Source organism: Terrapene carolina, unplaced genomic scaffold (genome assembly GCF_002925995.2).
Source record: "Terrapene carolina triunguis isolate 2854851 unplaced genomic scaffold, T_m_triunguis-2.0 Scaffold242, whole genome shotgun sequence".
Lineage (NCBI taxonomy): Eukaryota > Metazoa > Chordata > Testudines > Emydidae > Terrapene > Terrapene triunguis.
The window spans coordinates 3,089,701-3,113,140 of NW_020664593.1; the positions used below are offsets into that span (position 1 = coordinate 3,089,701).

At 41.9% G+C, this 23,440-nt stretch overlaps 1 protein-coding gene across 1 annotated transcript in view; it reads right to left on the reverse strand.

The window, feature by feature from the left end:
- STXBP5L (syntaxin binding protein 5 like) overlaps window positions 1-23,440 on the reverse strand; it is a 418,796-nt gene that overhangs the window by 125,439 nt on the left and 269,917 nt on the right. Inside the window, exons 7-10 of the mRNA XM_029912782.1 lie at window positions 20,434-20,517; window positions 11,871-11,994; window positions 11,244-11,322; window positions 1,747-1,901 (exon numbers count right to left, since the gene is read on the reverse strand). Coding sequence (XP_029768642.1) covers window positions 1,747-1,901; window positions 11,244-11,322; window positions 11,871-11,994; window positions 20,434-20,517 — 442 coding nt within the window. The remainder of the gene's footprint in view (window positions 1-1,746; window positions 1,902-11,243; window positions 11,323-11,870; window positions 11,995-20,433; window positions 20,518-23,440) is intronic.

Here is a 23,440-nt window from a genome sequence, read left to right on the forward strand (position 1 = left end):
ACGAAGGTACACTCTGGAGGTGAAGAAAGAGATGCAGTTGTACTGCAAACAGAGTTGGGGAGGAATAGCATGTAATGGGCTGAAAAAGAAGACAAGATTTAAATTGCCCCCTCCTCTCCTAAATGTCAAGCTGCCATTTGCAGTGTAGATTGCGGTCTTCTAACCACTTTTACACCACTTACTTTTGAAAAAGTGAATTTTTATCTAAGTTGCCAATCACCTTGGTATCCAAATTATGATGTTCCAAATTTAGGGTTTTTTAATAGAAATGAGTTCCAGATAATCAAGGGAAGGGACACAAAGTAGGAAAGAAAGAAAAAAGTTAACATAGTAAGGATAAGACATTATTTATATACTGGGAAGTATTTTTCATAATTAAAACATACATTGCATAAATTGGTTTATGTAGTGATATACCGGTAATTGTTATGATTTAGTTGTGAGCCTGCTAGAGGCATCTACTATTTTGTGATCAATTCAGGTGCAGTATCTCTCTCTCTCTCACACACACAGACACAACTTTCTTTTGGAGACCATACTTTTGTTCTCTCTTATTTTATGTTTTTTCTTTAATCTAAAATAAAAGTTACTTAGATCAAAAGCATGAGTATAGGGTTGCTCTTTATGCAAAGAAAAAAAGAACAAAAACCTTCTCTGTGTTTTTAAGATAATGAACTGTAAAATTAAGAATCCTATTAAAATAACAGTAAGCCACTTTATGGTGTGCAAGGTTGTACTCTTCAGATGGTTGAAGGCACAAGGCTGAATGAACCTGAGGAATGCATCAACTAATGCTCTTCCCTTTGTGGTCTACTATTAATGCACATTCTGTGGTAGCATATTGACACACTGGATTATGAACAACACAGGCTAACATAAAACAAAAATGTACTACTGTGTAAATCAGTAAAAGAATCCATAATATGGAAGCACCACTAAGTTTAACATAGTGAATTGGCAGCCCAGATACATTAATTCAATTATTGAAGCTTCCATTCACTAGACATTGGAAATAAATATTTGCTTTATGCTAATTCAAATTATTCAACAGGTTTTTTTTATTAATTTACATGTTAAGTGTTTCTTCTACATTTCTGCTCACCCTCTTTTATGCTGAAGATACCAGACTTAATTTCTTTTAGGTTTTTAGCTTTCCCTACCCCTCACCCTTCTTAGTCTTTTCTGTTAATTTAGTCCTCAATTTAGCAATCCATCCCTGTTCAGCAGAGCAAAACACTTCAGCACATTCTTAATCAAGCTTGTGCTTAAGTGCTTTGCTCAAAAGGGATGGATTTAAGCACAAGCTTAAACACTTTGCTGATTTAAGGACTTAACGTTCATGAAAAGCACCAGAATTACAGCCATGAGACTTAAGCTCTCCATTTATTTCTGAGCAGTGGCAACGTAAGCTTCCTTACATTGACTGATCAGTGCTCCAACTGTGACTTGGAGCTCCCCTCCCCCCACCCCCACCTCCCACACCATGGTAAGAGGGGAATTCAGTCTCTGTAGCTCATTCATTATTGATCTTTCTGCTGAGACTGCAAACAAAGGGTCCAGTTGCTGTCAATTGTGGTGTTGGTTTTTGTAACGTGGAGAACTGTCCATTGGGAACTGAGATCCCCAACTCGCTTATCATGCTGTATGGACACTAAATTCTGTGATAAGACCACTTCATATAATTTTCTAACAAATCACATTTCTCTTCTTTGACAAAATTGTACTATTGTTGCTTCATACACTCACCATTTGGATATGGTGTTTCACAAAGAGTTAAAAAGTCAACTATAGGGTGATCCATTTCAAGCACCGTAATAGCTTTTCCATGCATGATGGTTAGACTTGGTCTTCGACAAGCTTTGTCATAGGACAGTCCACCAGAAAAGATTATAAATGGTTCACTGTGTCAAAAAACAAAAAGCAATAATAGATTATATAATCTCACATTTGTGTCATGCCTTTCATCCCGAAGTGTTTACAAAGAGAAAAAATGAAATTGTGATGGTGGATTTGTATCACTAATACAGATGCAGATTTTGAAGGGTTTATTTTTGTGTGTGGAAATATTTTGAGAGACCCATAGCACTGAGAAAAGCAGGTTTATACATATACATATATTTTACATTAATTAAAAATAGGCCTTAAAATATCACATTTTGAATCTCATCATTTTCAGGTCCCCCTAAAAACTACCCTTTAAAAAGTTATACATAATGAGATTTAGCTGTGTAAAAATACATAATTATTTTATCAATTAAAAGAAAAACCTTATCAGTATTTTTCAGTATAACTGAACATTTATGAACAATGGGTAACAATGGATAGCTTGTTATATGTCATCTACTTCCATATTTGAAGCTGCATTTGGAAGTCTTTATGTGGGCTCTTGAGCTGTCTGAACACTTTCATGAAGATCCTGTCCTTCATCAGAGTAGCCATTGCTTTGTTGAACATCCTCTTCTATACAGGGCTGGCCCACAACATTTTGCCACCTGAGGAGGGGAGCTCAAATGACACCCCCACGTCCCCTCACTTGGGCCAAAACTTTGAAAGGTCTCAATTCTGCCTTCTTCCTGTTCTACTCCTCTCCTGGTACTGCTCTGCTACCTACCCCACTAAAGGAGAACTAACAACTTTAAAATGCCGTGTTCAAAAATTTTAAGTAACACTTAACTTTCAAATGCCTGAACAGCAAATGTAACTTTTCTTGTCTGCATAGTAAACACTGGCATTTTTATCTGTTTGAATAATCAAATTGGTGCTTTCCGTGCCTTCTTAGTTGCAAAGAACTGCTTCCTGAAGGTCCACATTCTGGGCCAGCTCATGCTCTATTGAGACGGTTGCAAGGCCGACCAGCCTCTCCTGTGTCATTGTGGAGCATAGATGTGTTTTTATTAACTTTAGCTTGGAGAAGCTGTGTTCTCCACTGGCAACTGTTACAGGAAGTGTTAGAAGTATGTGCAGAGCAACAAAAGCATTTGGAAAGAGGGTGGTCATGTTATTTGTGCACATATATTCCAGAACAGCCTTTGGAGTTGATCTTGCTGAAATGTATCTTGAAAGGGCTTTCAGTTCATCACCTAAATCACTCGCATCAATATCGCGCATGTCATCATGTGTCAACACTGTCTCTAGTGCCCTGCATTGCTGGTGTAGGTCTTCTTCAGGTATAGTGAGGAGTTTTGGAATATCATACAACATCCCAAATATACTGCTGTGTTCCTTGAGCTGCATGAAACGTTCTTCAACTGACTGTATTGCACAATCTAGCACCAGGTTAAAGAATTCAACTTTGAGTTGTTGTTTGGAGTCTCTTATGGGATTATCCCGTGCCTCGTAATCAAAATGTCTTCTTCTTCGGTTAAGTTTATGGAGGGAATGGTTTGATGGGATAACGTGATTTTAGTCAATTAGGCAATAACGTGCCATCGCTGGTAAAATGTGGGTCCGGCTGGAGAATCTTGCCTGTATGCTCGGGGTTCTACTGATCGCCATATTTGGGGTCGGGAAGGAATTTTCCTCCAGGGTAAATTGGCAGAGGCCCTGGAGGTTTTTTGCCTTCCTCCGCAGCATAGGGCAGGTAAATTGGCAGAGGCCCTGGAGGTTTTTTGCCTTCCTCCGCAGCATAGGGCAGGGGTCGCAAGCTGGAGGATTCTCTGCGACTTGAAGTCTTTAAATCACGATCTGGAGACTTCAACAGCTGAGATAAGGGAAATTGGGTGGGTCAGCTTTTGTGGCCTGCATCATGCGGGAGGTCAGACTAGATGACCATAATGGTCCCTTCTGACCTTAAAGTCTATGAGTCTATGAGTCTATGACTCTTGTATTCTTGAATGGGTGGGAAAATAGCTTCAGTGTGAAGTTCCTCTGCCAACTTCTGTGGACTCTTCAGAATGTTTTGAAATCCCTCATCTGACCGGTAAGACTGTAGGTATGACTTTGCTTTAGAATCATAGAATCATAGAATATCAGGGTTGGAAGGGACCTCAGGAGGTCATCTAGTCCAACCCCCTGCTCAAAGCAGGACCAATTCCCAACTAAATCATCCCAGCCAGGGCTTTGTCAAGCCGGGCCTTAAAAACCTCCAAAGAAGGAGACTCCACCACCTCCCTAGGTAACGCATTCCAGTGCTTCACCACCCTCCTAGTGAAAAAGTTTTTCCTAATATCCAACCTAGACCTCCCCCACTGCAACTTGAGACCATTGCTCCTTGTTCTGTCATCTGCCACCACTGAGAACAGCCGAGCTCCATCCTCTTTGGAACCCCCCCTCAGGTAGTTGAAAACAGCTATCAAATCCCCCCTCATTCTTCTCTTCTGGAGACTAAACAATCCCAGTTCCCTCAGCCTCTCCTCATAAGTCATGTGCTCCAGCCCCCTAATCATTTTTGTTGCCCTCCGCTGGACTCTTTCCAATTTTTCCACATCCTTCTTGTAGTGTGGGGCCCAAAACTGGACACAGTACTCCAAATGAGGCCTCACCAATGTCGAATAAAGGGGAACGATCACGTTCCTCGATCTGCTGGCAATGCCCCTACTTATACAGCCCAAAATGCCGTTAGCCTTCTTGGCAACAAGAGCACACTGTTGACTCATATCCAGCTTCTCGTCCACTGTGACCCCTAGGTCCTTTTCTGCAGAACTGCTACCCAGCCATTCGGTCCCTAGTCTGTAGCAGTGCATGGGATTCTTCCGTCCTAAGTGCAGGACTCTGCACTTGTCCTTGTTGAAGCTCATCAGGTTTTTTTTTGGCCCAATCCTCTAATTTGTCTAGGTCCCTCTGTATCCGATCCCTACCCTCTAGTGTATCTACCACGCCTCCCAGTTTAGTGTCATCTGCAAACTTGCTGAGAGTGCAGTCCACACCATCCTCCAGATCATTAATAAAGATATTAAACAAAACCGGCCCCAGGACCGACCCTTGGGGCACTCCGCTTGAAACCGGCTGCCAACTAGACATGGAGCCATTGATCACTACCCGTTGAGCCCGACGATCTAGCCAGCTTTCTATCCACCTTACAGTCCATTCATCCAGCCCATACTTCTTTAACTTGGCGGCAAGAATACTGTGGGAGACCGTATCAAAAGCTTTGCTAAAGTCTAGGAATAACACATCCACTGCTTTCCCCTCATCCACAGAGCCAGTTATCTTATCATAGAAGGCAATTAGGTTAGTCAGGCATGACTTGCCCTTGGTGAATCCATGCTGACTGTTCCTGATCACTTTCCTCTCCTCTAAATGTTTCATAATTGATTCCTTGAGGACCTGCTCCATGATTTTTCCAGGGACTGAGGTGAGGCTGACTGGCCTGTAGTTCCCCGGATCCTCCTTCTTCCCTTTTTTAAAGATGGGCACTACATTAGCCTTTTTCCAGTCATCCGGGACCTCCCCCGATCGCCATGAGTTTTCAAAAATAATGGCTAATGGCTCTGCAATCTCACCCGCCAACTCCTTTAGCACCCTCGGATGCAGCGCATCCGGCCCCATGGACTTGTGCACGTCCAGTTTTTCTAAATAGTCCCGAACCACTTCTTTCTCCACAGAGGGCTGGTCACCTTCTCCCCATACTGTGCTGCTCAGTGCAGTAGTCCAGTTATTCCATTGCTCCAGATATATCAAGGTCAACACCTTGGAGTCTCTTGCTTACAACATTTATTTCAAACAGTATGTCATGCCACAACACTAAGCCACACAGAAATTTGAAGTTATGTATGTTTCTGGTGATTCCATTTCCCTCTGCCACTGTTCTCCCACAAACAGTTCCTGTCATAGCATTATCCTCCATAATAGCAACTATGGCATCATCTGTCTTCCCAATTTGGTGTTTGATAGGCTTTATCGCCTCCACTCGACTTTCCTATCATGTGGCACTCAGTGGTTTCAGTGTCAGAGAGGATGTTCCCAGATGTTGCTTCAAAATTTGCCATCGATGAGTTGATGCAGAGAAAAATAGATAGATACTTTGAATTACATTAAAAAATTCAGCAGGCTTACTAGAAGCTGATGCTGCATCACTGACCACCAAGTTCAGTGACTGAGAACTGCATGGGACAAAAAAAGCTCGAGGGTTTAAGTTTTGGATCCGTGTCTGCACTCCTCCGTTCTTTCCTCTCATGTTAGCACCATTATCGTAGCCCTGACCTCTCATGTCAGCTATCACAATTCCCGTATCTTCCAGCTTTTTAAGAAGCACATTTGTCATACCAGCTCCTGTAGTATCATCAATGTCAATACATTCTAGAAAATGCTCTCTGACAGTCACCAGTGCAGGGACATTTTCACTAGGTTCTGTTGTTGTTACAAAACGCACCATTAAAGTCATTTGTTCCGTATGGCTGATGTCAGGTGTGCAGTCCAGAATAACAGAGTAATATCTTGCTGACTTCAGATCTGCCACAATCTTCTGTTTGACTTTTGTTGCCAGTAACTGTATGATCTCATTTTGAATTGTTTTTCCAAGGTAGTGGTGTGTGTACATTTCTTGGGTGGTGACTCTTCTTAGATGCTCCTGAGTACAGCATCAAACTCAGCCATCAGCTCCATAATTTTAAGGAAGTTTCCATTGTTTGGCACATACAGCTGATCTGAAATGCCACGCAATGCTAGGTTTTGGGTAGCAAGCATTCTCACAATGGCAACGAGCCTTTTCAGAACATTTTGCCAGTAAAGAAACTCTGATGCAATCTTCTCTTGATGCTGATCATCTATGGTGGCCTTTAACCTTAGTCTCATCTCAAGCTCTTTCCACCTATGGAATGCTCTCTGGTGATTTCCTGCCTTCTCATGGCATGCCAGATTTCTAGCCAGATTTTTCCAGTCCTTTGTTCCTGTAGAACCCAATGTGGCTGGAACATTGGACTGGAAGAGTTTGCAACAAAAACAGTATGCAGCATTCTGGGTTTTTGAGTACATAAGCCATGGCTTCTCCACTTTGTCACCGTTGGGGATTTTACGCCAGTAATGTGTTGGATGGAAACTTCTGTTTTCATTGTCTTTGGGGAACATGAAGTTTTTCACTTGCTGTTGCCCATGCAGTACAATGAAGTCCCTCAGGCTACTGCTCAAGTGGGTCCACAGTCCTGGATCATCTAGACTTAAGGAACTAAACTCAGCAGCAGCTGTTTCTTGCGCCTCCACCACACTCTTCTCTGATCTACACTTTTCTTCAGGAATGTGCATGGTTACATCCATTTGAGATGGAGATATGGATGCTGCAGTTGCTGCCAGGTCACCTGCACTCTGACTAACTGGAAGATCAGGCATCTCCTCACCACTCACATCCTCACTGGGGCTGGAAAGCTCACCGTGAACATTTGTGTCTATGTATCTCAGGAGAGCTCCTTCCTGCTTAGATAGAAAAGCTTCCTTTGTTTGCTTTCTTTTTCTGAATGCTGCCCCAGAGGGGCGTTTGCTTCTTTCACTCATGACTGCTGTTCTGTGCCAGCTATAGTGGCTCTCAACACTCAATTGAAGGGGACAAATAAGCAGGCTGGTAGCAGGGCCTGAGTGAGGGAAGATATCAGCATCTTAAGGGCCTAACTGGCTCCTACTACTTCAGTTGACTGCCTGTTCTCCTCAAGTGGGTTCAGGGAAGCAGCAGGAAACAGGAAGCTCCCCGAGAAGCTGGTGTTAATCAGTCCAGGCTTCTGGGGGTGCTAGAGAGGTACATAAGAGGCTTCTCCTCCTCTCTCTCCCTGCAGCTCCTGCTGCTTTCTGTTATTCCCTCTCACCTTTTCTCCTGCCTGCCTGTTATGTCTCTTGTGCCCTCCTTCCTCCAGCACAGCACTCCAGCATCTCTGTGCATCTAGAGCAGAGAGAATACATATGCACCAGCAGCAGACAAAATTTTCTACACTCTCGGTCCTAGTGGTGCCCCCCCCCCCCGCCCCAGTCTGGCACCTGAGGCAGCCGCCTCAGTTCGCCTCATGGTAAGGCCTGCCCTGCTTCTATAACACAAGGATTTTTGTGGAAGTAACAAACTAATCTAGGTGGACACTTTGACAGAGATCAGGTTTTTCATGAAAGGAGCCATTGCTGTGTCAGAGATATTATCTAAATCTATAAACTGGGGAATTAATACATAAAAACACTACAGTGTGTGTAAGTTAAGATTGATCTATACAGACATAACTAATGCAAAATCTCAAAACCAAAAAAAGTTAAAAACATCCAGCAGTCCATACTCCTCCCATCCAGAGACAGACCCCTCAGCACTAGCACAACCACTTCAGACAACATACCACAACCTTAATTCTGCCCCCAAGTACAGGTGCCAGTCTTCCTGCACCCTCTTCCCCAAACTTGAGTGTATGTGATTTCATATAGCTGTATATAGACCTGGGGGAAAGTGAGTCTGTTCCGTTTGTGGGTGGTGGTGGGTTGTTCACACCTAAAACATCTAAGTAATTCAAACGTAACTGAAAAGCTCTCATGGAAAGAAAGGGAAAGAAATTTGAACTCTGGAAAGGTGCAATGCTGAAGGATTCCAGGTTCTTAGTCTCCCATTACTAAGATACTTTATACAGAATAAATACCACCTTTCTGCTCCTACTTGGTATTGACCTGCTTAGCCATCCAAGGATTGCATTTCTGTAATACAACAGATACCTTAAGGAGACAGGATACCAGACTAAATGGGCCACTGGTCTGTCCCAGTATAGTAAGGAGACAGAACAGTGGACTAAATAAACAATGGTCTGTTCAGGTCTGACAGAGAGAAAGCATACTAGCCTTGATAAGCACCAGAGAAAGGCCTACATATAAATAGTAAATTGACTTTCCTGGTGTGATAATTCCTAATTTCTTATAAAGAAGAACAAATGCAGCTTTGTATGTTGTAAAAGACTCTAAATATCAAATACCTAGAAAACCTCCCAGCAAAATTTTTGAATAATTAAAATATTAAAAGATGCAATTGCTACTGTTAAACTATAGTCTTTACAAAGTTCAAAACCCTTTTAAAGATCTTTTCAATGCATCGACTAATATTTTTATGTCATATTGTACCTGTTTTGTAATATGTTACTTGTCATAACATTTCTGCCTCTACACAAATTAAACAGAACAATAAGCTAAGCAGCTCAAACTCTAACTTATATAACTGGAATCTTATATCTGTTAGTTTTGGATTCCAAAAAGATTTTGATAGATGAAAAATGTATTGCTGGGTTGCTAAAATAATTCAGAATATAAGGAATAAAGCCAAAGATTTTGAAATAATGTACATATGATGTGATGATGTTTGCCTGCTTCTTTGTAATATAATAAATTTAAATAAAATAATTCTTTGTACACTGCAGTCTTAAAGTACTATAAAGCAATAGAAAGATGTATTTTCTGATTCCCAAATGTAACTTTTTTCTGTGAAACTCATGAAAAGAAAAATCATTGACCTATCTAGCAAATGCTTGGTTGTCATACTGTGGTGGAGAGGTGTGTCCTCCTGTCTCTACCCAGTGCAGAACTGCTCATTGCCTGCTCAGTCCACACTTAAGATTCCAGTCCTATGAATAGACCACATGGTGGTTCTGTGGGGGTAGAGGGGTAAGAGGTGCATCACAACAGCAGTGCTGTGGATGAGGCTGACTCCACCACATTCCATGCAGAAGACGTGAGATCTGTGCATGGAACTTGAGGCACAATCTGGGAGGCATTACAGAAATGCAAATAATTATATTATTATGTTCCACTAGTCCTACATTTTCTTCTGCAAAATAAAGCAACTCCTCCTTATCCCTGTCTGGCTGTTATTGGGTCTCAGCTAGGTAGACCCAATATTTCGGTAACATACTTAACAAGTGTATTTCAAAATTTGAAAAAAACTTGGACCTTTACATAAATTCTCACAAAGACAAAAACTTACATTTAAAATCTATTAAAGTTGCCTAAGGAGAACAACCCCCAACCCACACAAACCCTGAAAAGTAGGAATTCTCCAGTTAAAATACAACAGAGAGTCCTGTGGCACCTTTAAGACTAACAGATGTATTGGAGCATAAGCTTTCGTGGGTGAATGCCCACTTCGTCGGATGCATGTCAGTTATAATATTCTTCTTTCCCCTTACCCCCACCAAACATCATATTCACCATTTTCACAGACAGATTTCTCCCCTCTATAAACAACTCCCTTACACTTCAATCATGTGTAGTAACACATCACACATATCCTAATTCCCATGATTACATTATAACACAAAACCTTAACTCCAACAACACATGTCTTTTAGACATTCACATACCAGAATATTGTGTTCTTCTCTGATGGGTAAGTCTAAGGTTAGAGTTAAAGTTCTGCATTATAATGCAATTGTAGGGAATGTTGGGAGTTATTGTATATGCTGGAGGTGTGGGGTTTTTTAAAGTGTTTTCTCCGTGGGGATTTCCTTTTTTAAAACTGTATGTAGGAATTTAGTGGAAAATATGACACATAGACCTTTTAAACCCCTTCTCAAGTCAGACACCAATTCAGGAATGTATTTAAGCATGTGATAACTTTAAGCATATGCTTGAGTCCCAATGATTTCAATGGGACTTAAGTATATGTTTAAACATGTGCTTAAGTGATTTTCTGATTTAGGGCCTAATATTGTAATGTACATTTGCACATAGACTATTAATTGGGAAGATGACAAAGGAATATAGTGAAGGTCAAGTCAATGTTTTGTTTTTGCTGTTGTATACTAAATAAAAGAAACATATGAATATTATTTTCCTAAAAGAGCTGAAATACTGTATATAGTAGGAAGGATCAATCTCTGGAAGATTAAATGTGTATCAGAGATCTAAAAATGCATAGAAAAGCAGAGCAGTCCCATTTCATTTCATTTGCTATGTATTCTGTGATTCATTTGTTTTATTATTTTAATTTAAGAGCTGCATTTTAAAAAATAAATACAGAATTTTAATAATTTTTAAACAGCATAAATTAGAAACAGCAGACGGTATCATTCTGAAGACACCTTTGGAAACTTGGTTTAAAAGACTTCCTCAGCAGTGCAGGAAATCTATAGCCAAGGTAAGGAGCCTGGACACAATCCAGTTTTCTTGGGTCCTTTCCAGTGATCTAACCATAAGACCATCATCCAGAACAAACAGCATCTGATCATGTAATTACAGTCTGTATCATTCATCTACATGTCCAACAGTGCCTTGTAGATAGACGTATTTATAAGCAGCTCCATTTTACATACGTAGCCAAGCACATAGATTTGGCTTAATCGTTTCGTAAGGGGACAAAAACATACCTGCTTTTACATGTCTTGTACTCTACTTTAAGAATTGGTTTACAAGACTCAGGTTTTTTCCCATCTCTTTGAATTTTTCCTGTGGAAAGAAAGAAGGTATAAATCTTACTAAAACTTATAATTGCCACCACACTGGATAGTTCTATATATAGCACAATAATTGAACTTTAAAGTCATTGCAGATGGCAGAGTACTAATACCTATTTTCCACTGCAGTTTGGATATTAATTTGTCTGAAATAATTAGATTCCTTTTGCTCTTTTATTCAATATATTTTCTTTCTTCACAGCAAATCCTATTGTCTTTTAAAATTTTGTTTTAAACATATATTAGCTTAAACGTTGTTTCCCACAAGCAAAACAAATCGAACATGGTCAGAGGCAGAGGGTATTAAATAAAAATCAGATACTTTGGTGCTGAGACAGGCCTCTCATGTAAAAAGTAACATAGCTGCTAGTTGATTTTGAGAATATTCTGCAGATTAAAGAATATAGGAACCTATACAAGAAATGGCTACGAAGTAGGACACAGGACCAGATAAAACGAACTAATCATAGATATCTGCAAATAAAACCATCTCTTTCATTCCTTCCCTGCAATATGTTTTTTTTAAAGCATCTTTCTTACCATGTGGGATTGTTATCTGAAATGGTCTGCTAGGACTTTTCAAGTTCCACAGAGTCAAGCTGCCATCAGAGTGACTGCACATGAACTGCTTCCCCTCATGATGCCAGTCTACAGAATGAATAGCCTAAAGAAATGGTAGTGAGAACAAACAGGAACGTCATTACAGAATACATAGTTCACATTAACTAATACAGCTACATTTTAATGTGTGATTTGAGGTTATCCTTATCCAATGGCATCGCAGCAATTGGGTGCCTCTTATTTGTCTGCAATCCACCACCATCAGCACCCCTTTAAAGTACTTTCACTCAAAGTGCTCATCAAAGCAGACAAAAGAAGCACCTTCAACTGTACATGCTAACTTAAATGTGTAATAACTTTTCTTAGTGTGTATCATTCTCCACATGCACAGCGAATTTTTTCTGAACAGAATTGTTCAGTTTTACTGAAAACACCAGATACACCTGCACGCTGAGAATGTGCTAGTGGGCACTTGCTACAAGGGCAGATTCTCAGGGGTACATAGGGTTGAGAGATACCTCGCCCACCTGCCCTTAGCCTGTGGAAGTCTTGTTTGTACTGCCTGTGGATCAGCTCCCTGAAATCATCAGCCTCTGGCAACACAAGCACGGTCCTCCAAGCCTCTGCAGGCCTTGCTCTCTCTGTACATGTTAGCGATAAGCACAAACCAATCCCTGGGTCCTCTGAGCATCCTTTTAGGCTCAGGTCAGGACAGGCGGTGTTAACGTGGCCATCATTTATTTGTACTGTGGTGTCTAGGAAGTGGACCTTCCGTGTAGACTGGTCCAGGCTGAGGTTGATGGTGGGGTGGAAGCTGTTGAAATCGTGGTGGAATTCTTCCAGAGTCTCCTTCCCATGGGTCCAGATGATGAAGATGTCGTCAGTGTAGCGTAGGTAGAGGAGGGGCGTGAGTGGACGAGAGCTGAGGAAGTGTTGTTCCAGGTCAGCCATAAAAATGTTGGCATATTGTGGGGCCATGCGGGTGCCCATGGCGGTGCCACTGGTCTGAAGGTATATATTGTCACCAAATTTGAAATAGTTGTGCGTGAGGATAAAGTCCTCAATTTGGTTTACCTTAATTACCTTCCAAAGTGAACTAAACTGCATTAAGGGCACTTTAATTCTGAATAAGTGCATCTACACAGGGATTTAATGCAGTTTAACTAACCCACTTCAAAATTCACATCTTAAATTAATTTGGAGTAATTTTCCTGTACATCCTTATATAGACAAGCCCTCAGTGTACATCTGCACTGCAATTAAACACGCGTGGCTGGTCCGTGACAGCTGATTCATGCTTGGGGGTTCAGTCTAAGGGGCTGTTTAATTACGGTGTAGATGTTCATGCTCAGTCTGGAATCCAAGCTCTGGAACCCTTCCCTCGCATGGGGTTCCATAGCCTAGGCTCCAGCCTGAGTCTAAATGTCTACACTACAATTAAATACCCCTTTAGCCTTGGCCCCATGAGCCTGAGTCAGCTGGCCTGGGCCAGCCCTGGCTGTTTAATTGCAATGTAGCCATAATCCTTAGTGTCCCTGTGTAGACAAGCCCTTGGACATGCGAGATTCTAGCGGTTGGAACACAAAACAAAACCCTCTGAAAATTGGGAAATAATTATTTCTGTATTTTTTGTACAAATACATTCCCATGCAAAACTTTAAAAATGATCTTTACGTACACATTTAAAAAAGAAATAGATTAGAAGTCAAGAGAATCATTTATGATTTATGTAAAAAATTATTTGGAACTTTATGGACTAAACCGGGATAGGCAACCTATGGCACACGTGCCAAAGGCGGCACGTGAGCTGATTTTCAGTGGCACTCACCTGGCCACCAGTCTGGGGGGCTCTGCATTTTAATTTAATTTTAAATGAAGCTTCTTAAACATTTTAAAAACCTTATTTACTTTACATACAACAATAGTTTAGTTAGATATTATAGACTTATAGAAAGAGACCTTCTAAAAATGTTTAAATGTATTACTGGCATGCAAAACCTTAAATTAGAGTGAATAAATGAAGACTCGGCACATCACTTCTGAAAGGTTGCCGATCCCTGGACTAAACTATGAATTTTTAGTGTCAAGGTAATAGATAGATAGATAGAAAGAACGCTTTCCTGCCCAAGCACAAGTAGCCAGATTAGGGCTGCTTCCTGTGGAAGAATACTAAGAAAGGGGGAGGGGCTCATTGTTCCTTTTTCCCTCCACACTCCTAATGCACTCACATGAGAGCAGTCATCATTTAAGCTTGTATATTTTGGTTTTCATTTCTAAGGTTTACATACTGGAATAATATAAAGATTTTCCTTGTCCTCTTTCTTTCCCATAAAATAGATAAACCTACATGGATTCTGTAAAGGGAAATCACACCACACCGCTCTGATCTATTAGGGTTCAGGTGGCACATTGGCAAAATAGCATATAAAGGAAAACCCGATGACCTAATTTATTGGACATTTAACAAGTCTCTGACAAAGTTCTGCATAAGAGGCTCTAAAGGAAACTAAGTAGTTTGTTGACCTAAACCCCCCTAACCCAACATTTCTCAAACTGGAGTCTACGGACCCCTGGGGTCCACAGGGGTACCCCAGGGTGTCCACTGGCCCCACTGATCAACTCTTCCCCCTCCCTCCCTCAACTCCTCCCTCTCCCTCCCAGTGCCTCCTGCACGCCGAGGAACAGCTGTTCCGCAGCGTGCAGAAGGAGCTGGGAGGGAGGGGGAGAAGTAGGAACGGGGTGCACTCTGGGGAGGGGGCGGAAAGAGGAGGGGCAAAGGTGGAGCGGGGACGAGAAGAGGTGGGGTGGGGATGGGGCTTTGGGAAAAGGGGAGGAATGGGGGCAGGGCATGAGTGGGGGGGCGGGGCTTGGGGATCCGCAAAAAATTGTAAATCAAAATGAGAGTCCTCGGGTTGCTAAAGTTTGAGAAGTGCAAGATTAAATTTTGTATCATGTGCTATGGCATATTACAATCTCAATATATTAAAATAGAAGCTATTAGAGATGTCATGCAAGTACAGAGTCTGTATAAAAACTAAGGCAGGCTTGGCAATAAGCTGAGGCCTAGTGAGCCTGTTAGTAATTTTGATCGTTAGCTTAAGTAGCGAAGGAGTTAGCATGACTGCTTAACCTAAGGTTTATACCAATTAGCAATGTTTTGTAATATGTAGTTTGTAATAAATAAGTTCACCACAGAAGCATAAAATAATGTATTTTGGGAGGATGTTTTAGTATGTGTAACCATGAGGCTAACTGCATTAACATATCGAAAACATTGGGAAATGTATTAATGTGGTACTGACACAAATAGCTTATGACAGCAATCAGAACCCCAATTATATGTTCCCAGAACACCACATATGGAAAAGGGACCAAGACCTAAGTAAATTTGGTCTCAGAATGTATATTTATGAAAAACAGGGTATAAAAACTGATTCATGAATGTTCATGTCGGACACCAAGAGTGACTGAGTAGGCAGCAGACCGAAACGTCAGTTCCTCTTGCAGTGTGCTTCACTGACTGTTTCTTCCACCTTTGTTTCTAATGGCCTGCATTAAGTTCTAAGCCCTGGTCTACACTACGAGTTTAGGTCGAATTTAGCAGCATTAGATCGATTTAACCCTGCACCCGTCCACACGACGAAGCCATTTTTGTCGACTTAAAGGGCTCTTAAAATCGATTTCTGTACTCCTCCCCGATGAGGGGATTAGCGCTGAAATCAACTCTCCTGGGTCGAATTTGGGGTAGTGTGAACGCAATTCGACAGTATTGGCGTTCGGGAGCTATCCCACAGTGCTCCATTGTGACCGCTCTGGACAGCACACTCAACTCAGATGCACTGGCCAGGTAGACAGGAAAAGCCTCGTGAACTTTTCAATTTCATTTCCTGTTTGGCCAGCGTGGCGAGCTGATCAGCACAGGTGACCATGCAGAGCTCATCAGCACAGGGGACCATGGAGTCCCAGAATCGCAAAAGAGCTCCAGCATGGACCGAACAGGAGGTACTGCATCTGATCGCTGTATGGGAAGACGAATCCGTGCTATCCAAACTCCATTCCAAAAGACGAAATGCCAGAATATTTGAAAAAATCTCCAAGAGCATGAAGGACAGAGTTTATAACAGGGACCACAGCAGTGCCGCATGAAACTTAAGGAGCTCAGGCAAGCCTACCAAAGAACCAGAGAGGCAAACGGCTGCTCCAGGTCAGAGCCCCAGACATGCCTCTTCTATGATGAGCTGCATGCCATTCTAGGGGGTGCCCCTACAACTACCTCACTCCGTGCTTCCCTCCTCCCCCACCCCTCCTGGGCTACCTTGGCAGTTATCCCCCCATTTGTGTGACGAATTAATAAAGAATGCATGAATTTGAAACAACAATGACTTTATTGCCTCTGCAAGCGGAGATCAAAGGGGGGAGCGGAGGGCGGTTGGCTTACAGGGAAGTAGAGTGAACCAAGGGGGCAGGTTTTCATCAAGGAGAAACAAAAAGAACTTTCACTCCGTAGCCTGGCCAGTCATGAAGCTGGTTTTCAAAGCTTCTCAGATGCACAGCATGCCCTGCTGTGCTCTTCTAACCGCCCTGGTGTCTGGCTGCCAGTAGCGTAGCTAGCGGGGTTCAGGGGAAGTGGCCGCTTCCCCTGAGCCCACATTCCCCAAAAATGGCGCTCCGGCCGGCCGGCGGAACGGGGCCGTGGGCTGGCCGGCTCCCGGCGCTCTGGCTGGCCGGCGGAACGGGGCCGCGGGCTGGCCGGCTCCCGGCGCTCCGGCCGGCGAAACGGGGCCGCGGGGTGGCCGGCTCCTGGTGCTCCGGCCAGCTGGCAGAACAGTGCCGTGGGGTGGCCGGCTCCCGCCGGGACTCCGGCCCTGAGAGCATTGCCGGGGGGTCTCGGTGCCCCGGACAGCGCTCTGGATCTTTCGGCGGCATTTTGGCGCAGGCGCAGAGCCGCCGAAATGCCACCGAAGGACCGGCGCCTTTTTTCGCCGCTGCTCCTCCTCGGCTGCAACCCTGGCTATGCCACTGCTGGCTGCGCATAATCAGCAGCCAGGTGATTTGCCTCAACCTCCCACCCCGCCATAAACGTCTCCCCCTTACTCTCACAGATATTGTGGAGCACACAGCAAGCAGTAATAACGATGGGAATATTGGTTTTGCTGAGGTCTAACCAAGTAAGTAAACTGCACCAGCGAGCTTTTAAACGTCCAAAGGCACATTCTACCACCATTATGCACTTGCTCAGCCTATAGTTGAACTGCTTCTTACTACTGTCCAGGCTTCATGAGCCATGGGAGCAAGGGGTAGGCTGGGGTAGGTGCGACCGCGCAGTGCTGCCGACTGGGAGAGCAGCCTGAGGCAGAAGCCTCCAGCTGGCATGATATTCCAGGCAAGACTGAAGCTCCATTAGACGAAACGTAAAGAAGAGAATGACCTCGAGTCATTCCCATTTTTGTCCAGGCGCCCCCGACCTACCTCATCGGCCAGGAGCACCTATGTCTGACCAGGCGCCCCAGACCAACCTAACCAAGGTTGGCCAGGAGCACCCACGGGATGACGACAAAGGTTAGTAGTCGTATTGCACCGTCTGCCGTCTGCAAGGCAAGGCAAGGGGATGCTGCTGTGTAGCACTGCAGTACCGTGACTGCCAGCAGCACCCAGGAGACATACGGTGACAGTGAGCTGAGCTGGCTCCATGCTTGCCGTGGTATGTCGTCTGCACAGATAACCCAGGAAAAAAGGCAAGAAACAATTTTTTGCCGTTGCTTTCACGGAGGGAGGGGGGGCCTGACGACATGTACCCAGAACCACCCGCGACAATGTTTTTGCCCCATCAGGCATTGGGAGCTCAACCCAGAATTCCAATGGGCAGCGGAGACTGCGGGAACTGTGGGATAGCTACCCACAGCGCAACGCTCCGAAAGTCGACGCTAGCATCGGTACAGTGGATGCACACCGCCGACTTAATGTGCTTAGTGGGGACACACACAATCGTCTGTATCAAATCGATTTCTAAAAAATCGACTTCTATTAAATCGACCTAATTTCGTAGTGTAGACATATCCTAAGTATGTCAACACTGTGGGATTGCTTTAACTATGCACGATACAGGGGATTATTTTGCTATACTTTTCTTACTCTCTTATTTTCCTGTTATTTCAGTTATATTTGTTGTTCTAACTGAATCTCAAAGTCTTGGGGTGTACTTCACCAATCTGAGTAAAGAAACTGTTATTTGTAATAAGTACATTTGCACCCCATTCACATATTTATCATTATGCTCTATGTTCAACAATTTAGTGATATGTAAAATTTAACTTCTTATTTTGTCAAACTTAATTCTTAAAATTAAGTAAAATTCATTTTGTCTCAATGCGTTGGCTTCATAATTAAAAAAACAAGTTTAAATATCTAATAACTGATGGATGACTAATTCAATAGAACAGGATGACATTTTCAGCTGTGGCACTTCATACAAGTTGAAAACATACGGTAAAGACGCGATAAGGGAAAGCCAAATGTGTATTGGAAAGATTAAATAGGTAGACAATAGAAAGAGAAAATGAGTGCACAGAAAGTAAGAAGCCAAGTATGTTGCTTGAATAATGAGATGATGACTGCATGAGGCAAGGGTGTGAAAATGAAATGACAACAAAAGGATGCAGTTTGGAAGGAAGTAAAGAAAAGATGAAAGTTAATGTGTGAACATTAAAAAAAAAGAATAAGGAAGAAAAATAAGAATCAGAACCACCATACAACTGAATATGATAATGTGAGAATATGCCATATCAATCCAAATATGGACTGAAAAGAATTATGGCATAGAATTTTGGCTTAGAAAATAGTTAAAAGCTAAAGAAGCCCAGAAGCAGAAACGTGGAAAATCCAAAAGGAGCAAGTGATGTCCATGAAAGGAGGAACCTGTAGAGATGACATTCTCTTCTCAAGCATCTCGTACGGGTCACTGCCAGAAACCGGACTAGATGGACCACACGTCAATTTGATGACACAATTCCTATGTTCCTAAGCTTGGCTTTGTGGAGCTAAACTATGAAAGCCTTGACAGTAAAATGATCCAGCTATTTTCACCAATAGGAGTCTGGTTTTCTAACATACCTCATACCAGAAGGGCCTGTTCTTTTTCTGACAGTTTGGCAACACCTGGATGGCTTGTCATGCCAATAAAGTCTCACCGAATTTAGCTGAATTGATACAGAGTACTCATCTACAAATGGAAATGTCGATTTGCACTCAATTCTTCTGCTCATCAGAAGGGAGTACTATTTCCTCGCCCATCTCTGCCTAATGACCCAGAAGACACTGAACTATTACCTATGTGCCAACAGGGAGATGGCTCACAAGCTGATCCAATACCACTGCCTTCAGGGAACAAGAATCTTAGATCTCGTGGGATTTCTGTCCATCTCACACTAAGGAATACAAGACCCAGGGATGAGAATCCTGCCCAGACAATTTTTAGAGTTGAGAACCACCCCCCCAACTATTTAGGTATTCTTCATACATTAAAAAAAAAAAAAGGAGGGGGGTGAAAAAACAGTTCCTGCATGGATCTTCTCCCAGAAATCTCCTTTTATCTCTTTCTGTTACCCATGAGCTGTATTTGTATTTCTCTGAATTGGGTTACCCAGTCAGTTTGTTAAGATGAGGGCTGTGTTTTGCTGAATGCCATGTATATATGAAACATTCTATAAATAATCATTCGTAACTTTAAAAAGAATTCTGTGGAACACGAGAACTGAATCTTCATCTGATTTTCCAACTTAGTTACAAATTGCAAGAAATAGTGGTCTAGTAGATATGTAAGAATATATCATACTGAAACCAACTGCTACTCAGCCTCTGGGTCTTTGTGTAATATATAAAACCTATGTAATAAATTGCCTTTGATATTAACTAATGAAGTAGAAATATCCAGTAATGATAACAATAAAGTGTAATTCCTAAATACAGTTATAACTAGAGCTGAAACTTTTCTTAGGCAAAAATGTAGATGTGACAAAACCAAAAAATTCTCATCAGTTACACTAAATTGTTCATGTTTTTAAAAAAAGCAAAAGAAATTCCAAAAAAGTCAAAATGAAATGTTTCAATTTTTCAGTTTGAGATTCTTTTGTTTAGAAATTTCCTTCCATTGTATTTTTTAAATTTTTTGATCCAAAACTTTTTTTTTTTTTCCGGATTTTCCAGTGAACCCAACAAATCAGTCATTCACACAGTTCTTGTTGTAACACATGCATGCTTGGTGTGGTGTTCTGTTCCTCTCTAGTAGAAGGTAGGCCACACAGAGGTTGATGAGTCTGCTCCAGCATTGGCTAGGAGAGCGGGGTCTTTTAGCTCAAGCAGTAACAGCACATGCATTCAGACTCGGAGTTCCCAGGTTTTGATAGCTGCTGCCAATGGGACATGGCTTTAAGGAGTACTATGGTATATTGCATTTCCAAAACTAACCTGGCCTTTCAGATATATCTTCTGCTTCTTAAAATACTACCAAATTGTCCTTTACTCTGAATGAGTGGGAAATACTTACCTCATCATAGTAAACTCTTAAATCTGCTCTTTTTGATCGCAAGTCCCAGAGTACTACCGTCCCATTTTCATAGCCTATTAATAGCTAGGGAGAAAAAGAAACACGATTATCTTCTCAACTCTAAAATACATTTAAAAAATATTTAAGCACTCTATGGTTTTGTTATTTTTTTTTTCTAAAATTAAGTTTCTAGCCCTCTTTCACCTACAGATAGAGAATAATTTCAGTTTTGGTGGAAACAATTATTCCCCAGACAGAAAATTCTTTTAGTGAGAGAACAAACTTGAGCATGGATGGTAAGAAACAGTTAAAATTATGTTTATTAGAATAATTTGGCAGAGATGTGGTGCACAAAGCCACATTTCTGAACATGATGGTCACATTTTAATGGTCAATACACACCACAGTAGGAAAATCAGAGTGGCATGTTGGTTTGTGATGACCTTTGAGAGGTTCTCTGAGGACTCTGATCATCCTTGGGAAGTTCACCTGGATGTTGATGAGCTTGACAAAGCTTGCCTGGCCACTGGTTCAGGTACATTCAGTCCTACTTTTTGTTCAGCCAATTGCTCAGACAAACAAGTTTGTTTACATTTACAGGAGATAATGCTTCCCGCTTCTTATTTACAATGTTACCAGAAAGTGAGAACAGGCATTCGCATGGCACTTTTGTAGACAGATTGCAAGGTATTTAGGTGCTAAACGTTCATATGCCCCTTCATGCTTCATCCACCATTCCAGAGGACATGCATCTCTGGACATACGTCAAGAGACATATGAATCTTTAGCGCATCTGGTATGTAAATATCTTGCAATGCCGGCTACAACGGTGCCATGAGAACGCCTGTTCTCATTTTCAGGTGACATTGTAAACAAGACGCGGGCAGCATTATCTCCTGCAAATGTAAACGAACTTGTTTGTCTGAGCAATTGTCTGAACAAGAAGTAGGACTGAATGGACTTGTAGGCTCTAAAGTTTTACACTGTTTTATTTTTGAATAGTTTTTTTTGTACATAATTCTACATTTGTAAGCTCAACTTTCATGATAAAGAGATTGCACTACAGTACTTGTATTAGGTGAATTGAAAAATACTATTTCTTTTGTTTTTTACAGTGCAAATATTTGATATAAAAATAAATATAAAGTGAGCACTGTACACTTTGTATTCTCTGTTGTAAATATATTGAAATCAATATATTTGAAAATGTACAAACGTCCACAAGTATTTAAATAAATGGTGTTCTTTTATTGTTTAACAGTGCAATTAATCACGATTAATTTTTTAATCACTTGACAGTCCTACTTAGGACATAACCTATAAAGTGATGAGGGTACCTCTGCGCCACATATAATTCACTCTGTTATTCCATGTGGCAGCCAATAATCTAAGGTCACTATGTAAGATGGGAGCATGTCTACATAGAAATCCTCCTGTGTCCAGTTCAAGAAATTATAGCAATAACAAGAAAAGAGAAAAAGGTTAGTTTGATGGCATATGTATGAACGCAATTTTAAAACCAATGTTCTGTGATGCACTTCATCCATAAAGAAGAGACGGTGGGAGAGGCTGGCATCTTTATACGGCAGAGTTATAGTACTTCGGGTACTCTGTGAACTTCCATACTTTGAAATGGAATGTTTGGAATGTTATCATTTGTCTTTTTTAATGTTTATTTATTTATGTTTTACAAGATTATATTCTTTTAAGTTACTTGTAAACATGATCCTGAATTTCCTAGTTTTCTAATAATTATCATAGATTTTAAGGCCGGAAACGATCATTATGATCATCTAGTCCAGGGGTTCCCTGGCGGGCCGGGAGACGCTTTGTTTACCTGAGCGTCCGCAGGTGGCCGCAGTTCGCCGTTCCCGGACAATGGGAGCTGCAGGAAGCGGCCGGCTGTACCTGCGAACGCTCAGACAAACAAAGTGTCGCCAGGCCCGCCAGGGGCTTACCCTGAACATGCCGTGAACCAAGTTTGGGAACCCCTGATCTAGTCTGAGCTCCAGCAAAACACAGGCCAAAGAACCTCACCCAGTAATTTCTGCATCAAGCCCAGTAATTTCTGCATCACATTTCTGTTTGAATATAGCATATATTTTAGAAAGATATCCAGTCTCGACTTAAAGACTGCAATTGATGGAGAATCCACCATGTCCCTAGGTAAGTTGGTTCCCAGGGTTAATTATCCTCACTGTTAAAAATTTGCTTCTTATTTCTAGTTTGGATTGGCCTTGCTTCAATTTCCAACTACTAGATCTCATTATGCTTTTTTCTGTTCGATTAAATAGCTGCCTGCTATCAGAAATCTCTTTTCCATGCAGGCATTTGTAGATACCTCTTAACCTAAATGAAATAAATTGAGATTCCATAGTTGTTCACCAAAGTTTTCCAGACCTCAAATAATTTTTGTAGCTTTTTTCTAACCCTTCCCAATTTTTCAACATCTTTTTGCAAATGTGAGCACCAAAATGGGACAGTATTCTAGTGATAGCCTCACTACTGCTGTATATAGAGTTAATACCACCTCCCTATGCTTGCTTGATATTCCCCTGCTTATACATCCCCTGGAAGGACATATCGTGGGGAGGGTGTGTTTCTTGGGGAAGGGATGGAAGAAAGATAGTCCGGGGAGGAGAAGTTATGTGCAGGAAGGAGAAGAAAGGGTATGGCAGAGTGAGGCTTTTCTACACCTGATTCTCTTTTGGTAGAAAGTCTTCTGACAGCAGCATCTTTAATTTACAGTAGGACTGGGTGGCTGAAAATTAGGGAGCTGCAATCAGCTTCATGTCAGCTCCTCTTCTCCACTGCCCTTAAGATATGTATGCATACAGTGGAGTACTGAGCCTTATATGTCTAAATATGTATACACCAGCAGGTTGTGAGGATGAACATTGACAGCCATCCAGAACACTCTTGCGGGTGCTGTTGGGCTAAGGGTATTACTCTGTACTAACCGAGATGGTCTCACCCATTGAACCTGAGACACTTCCTGTATTTTGAA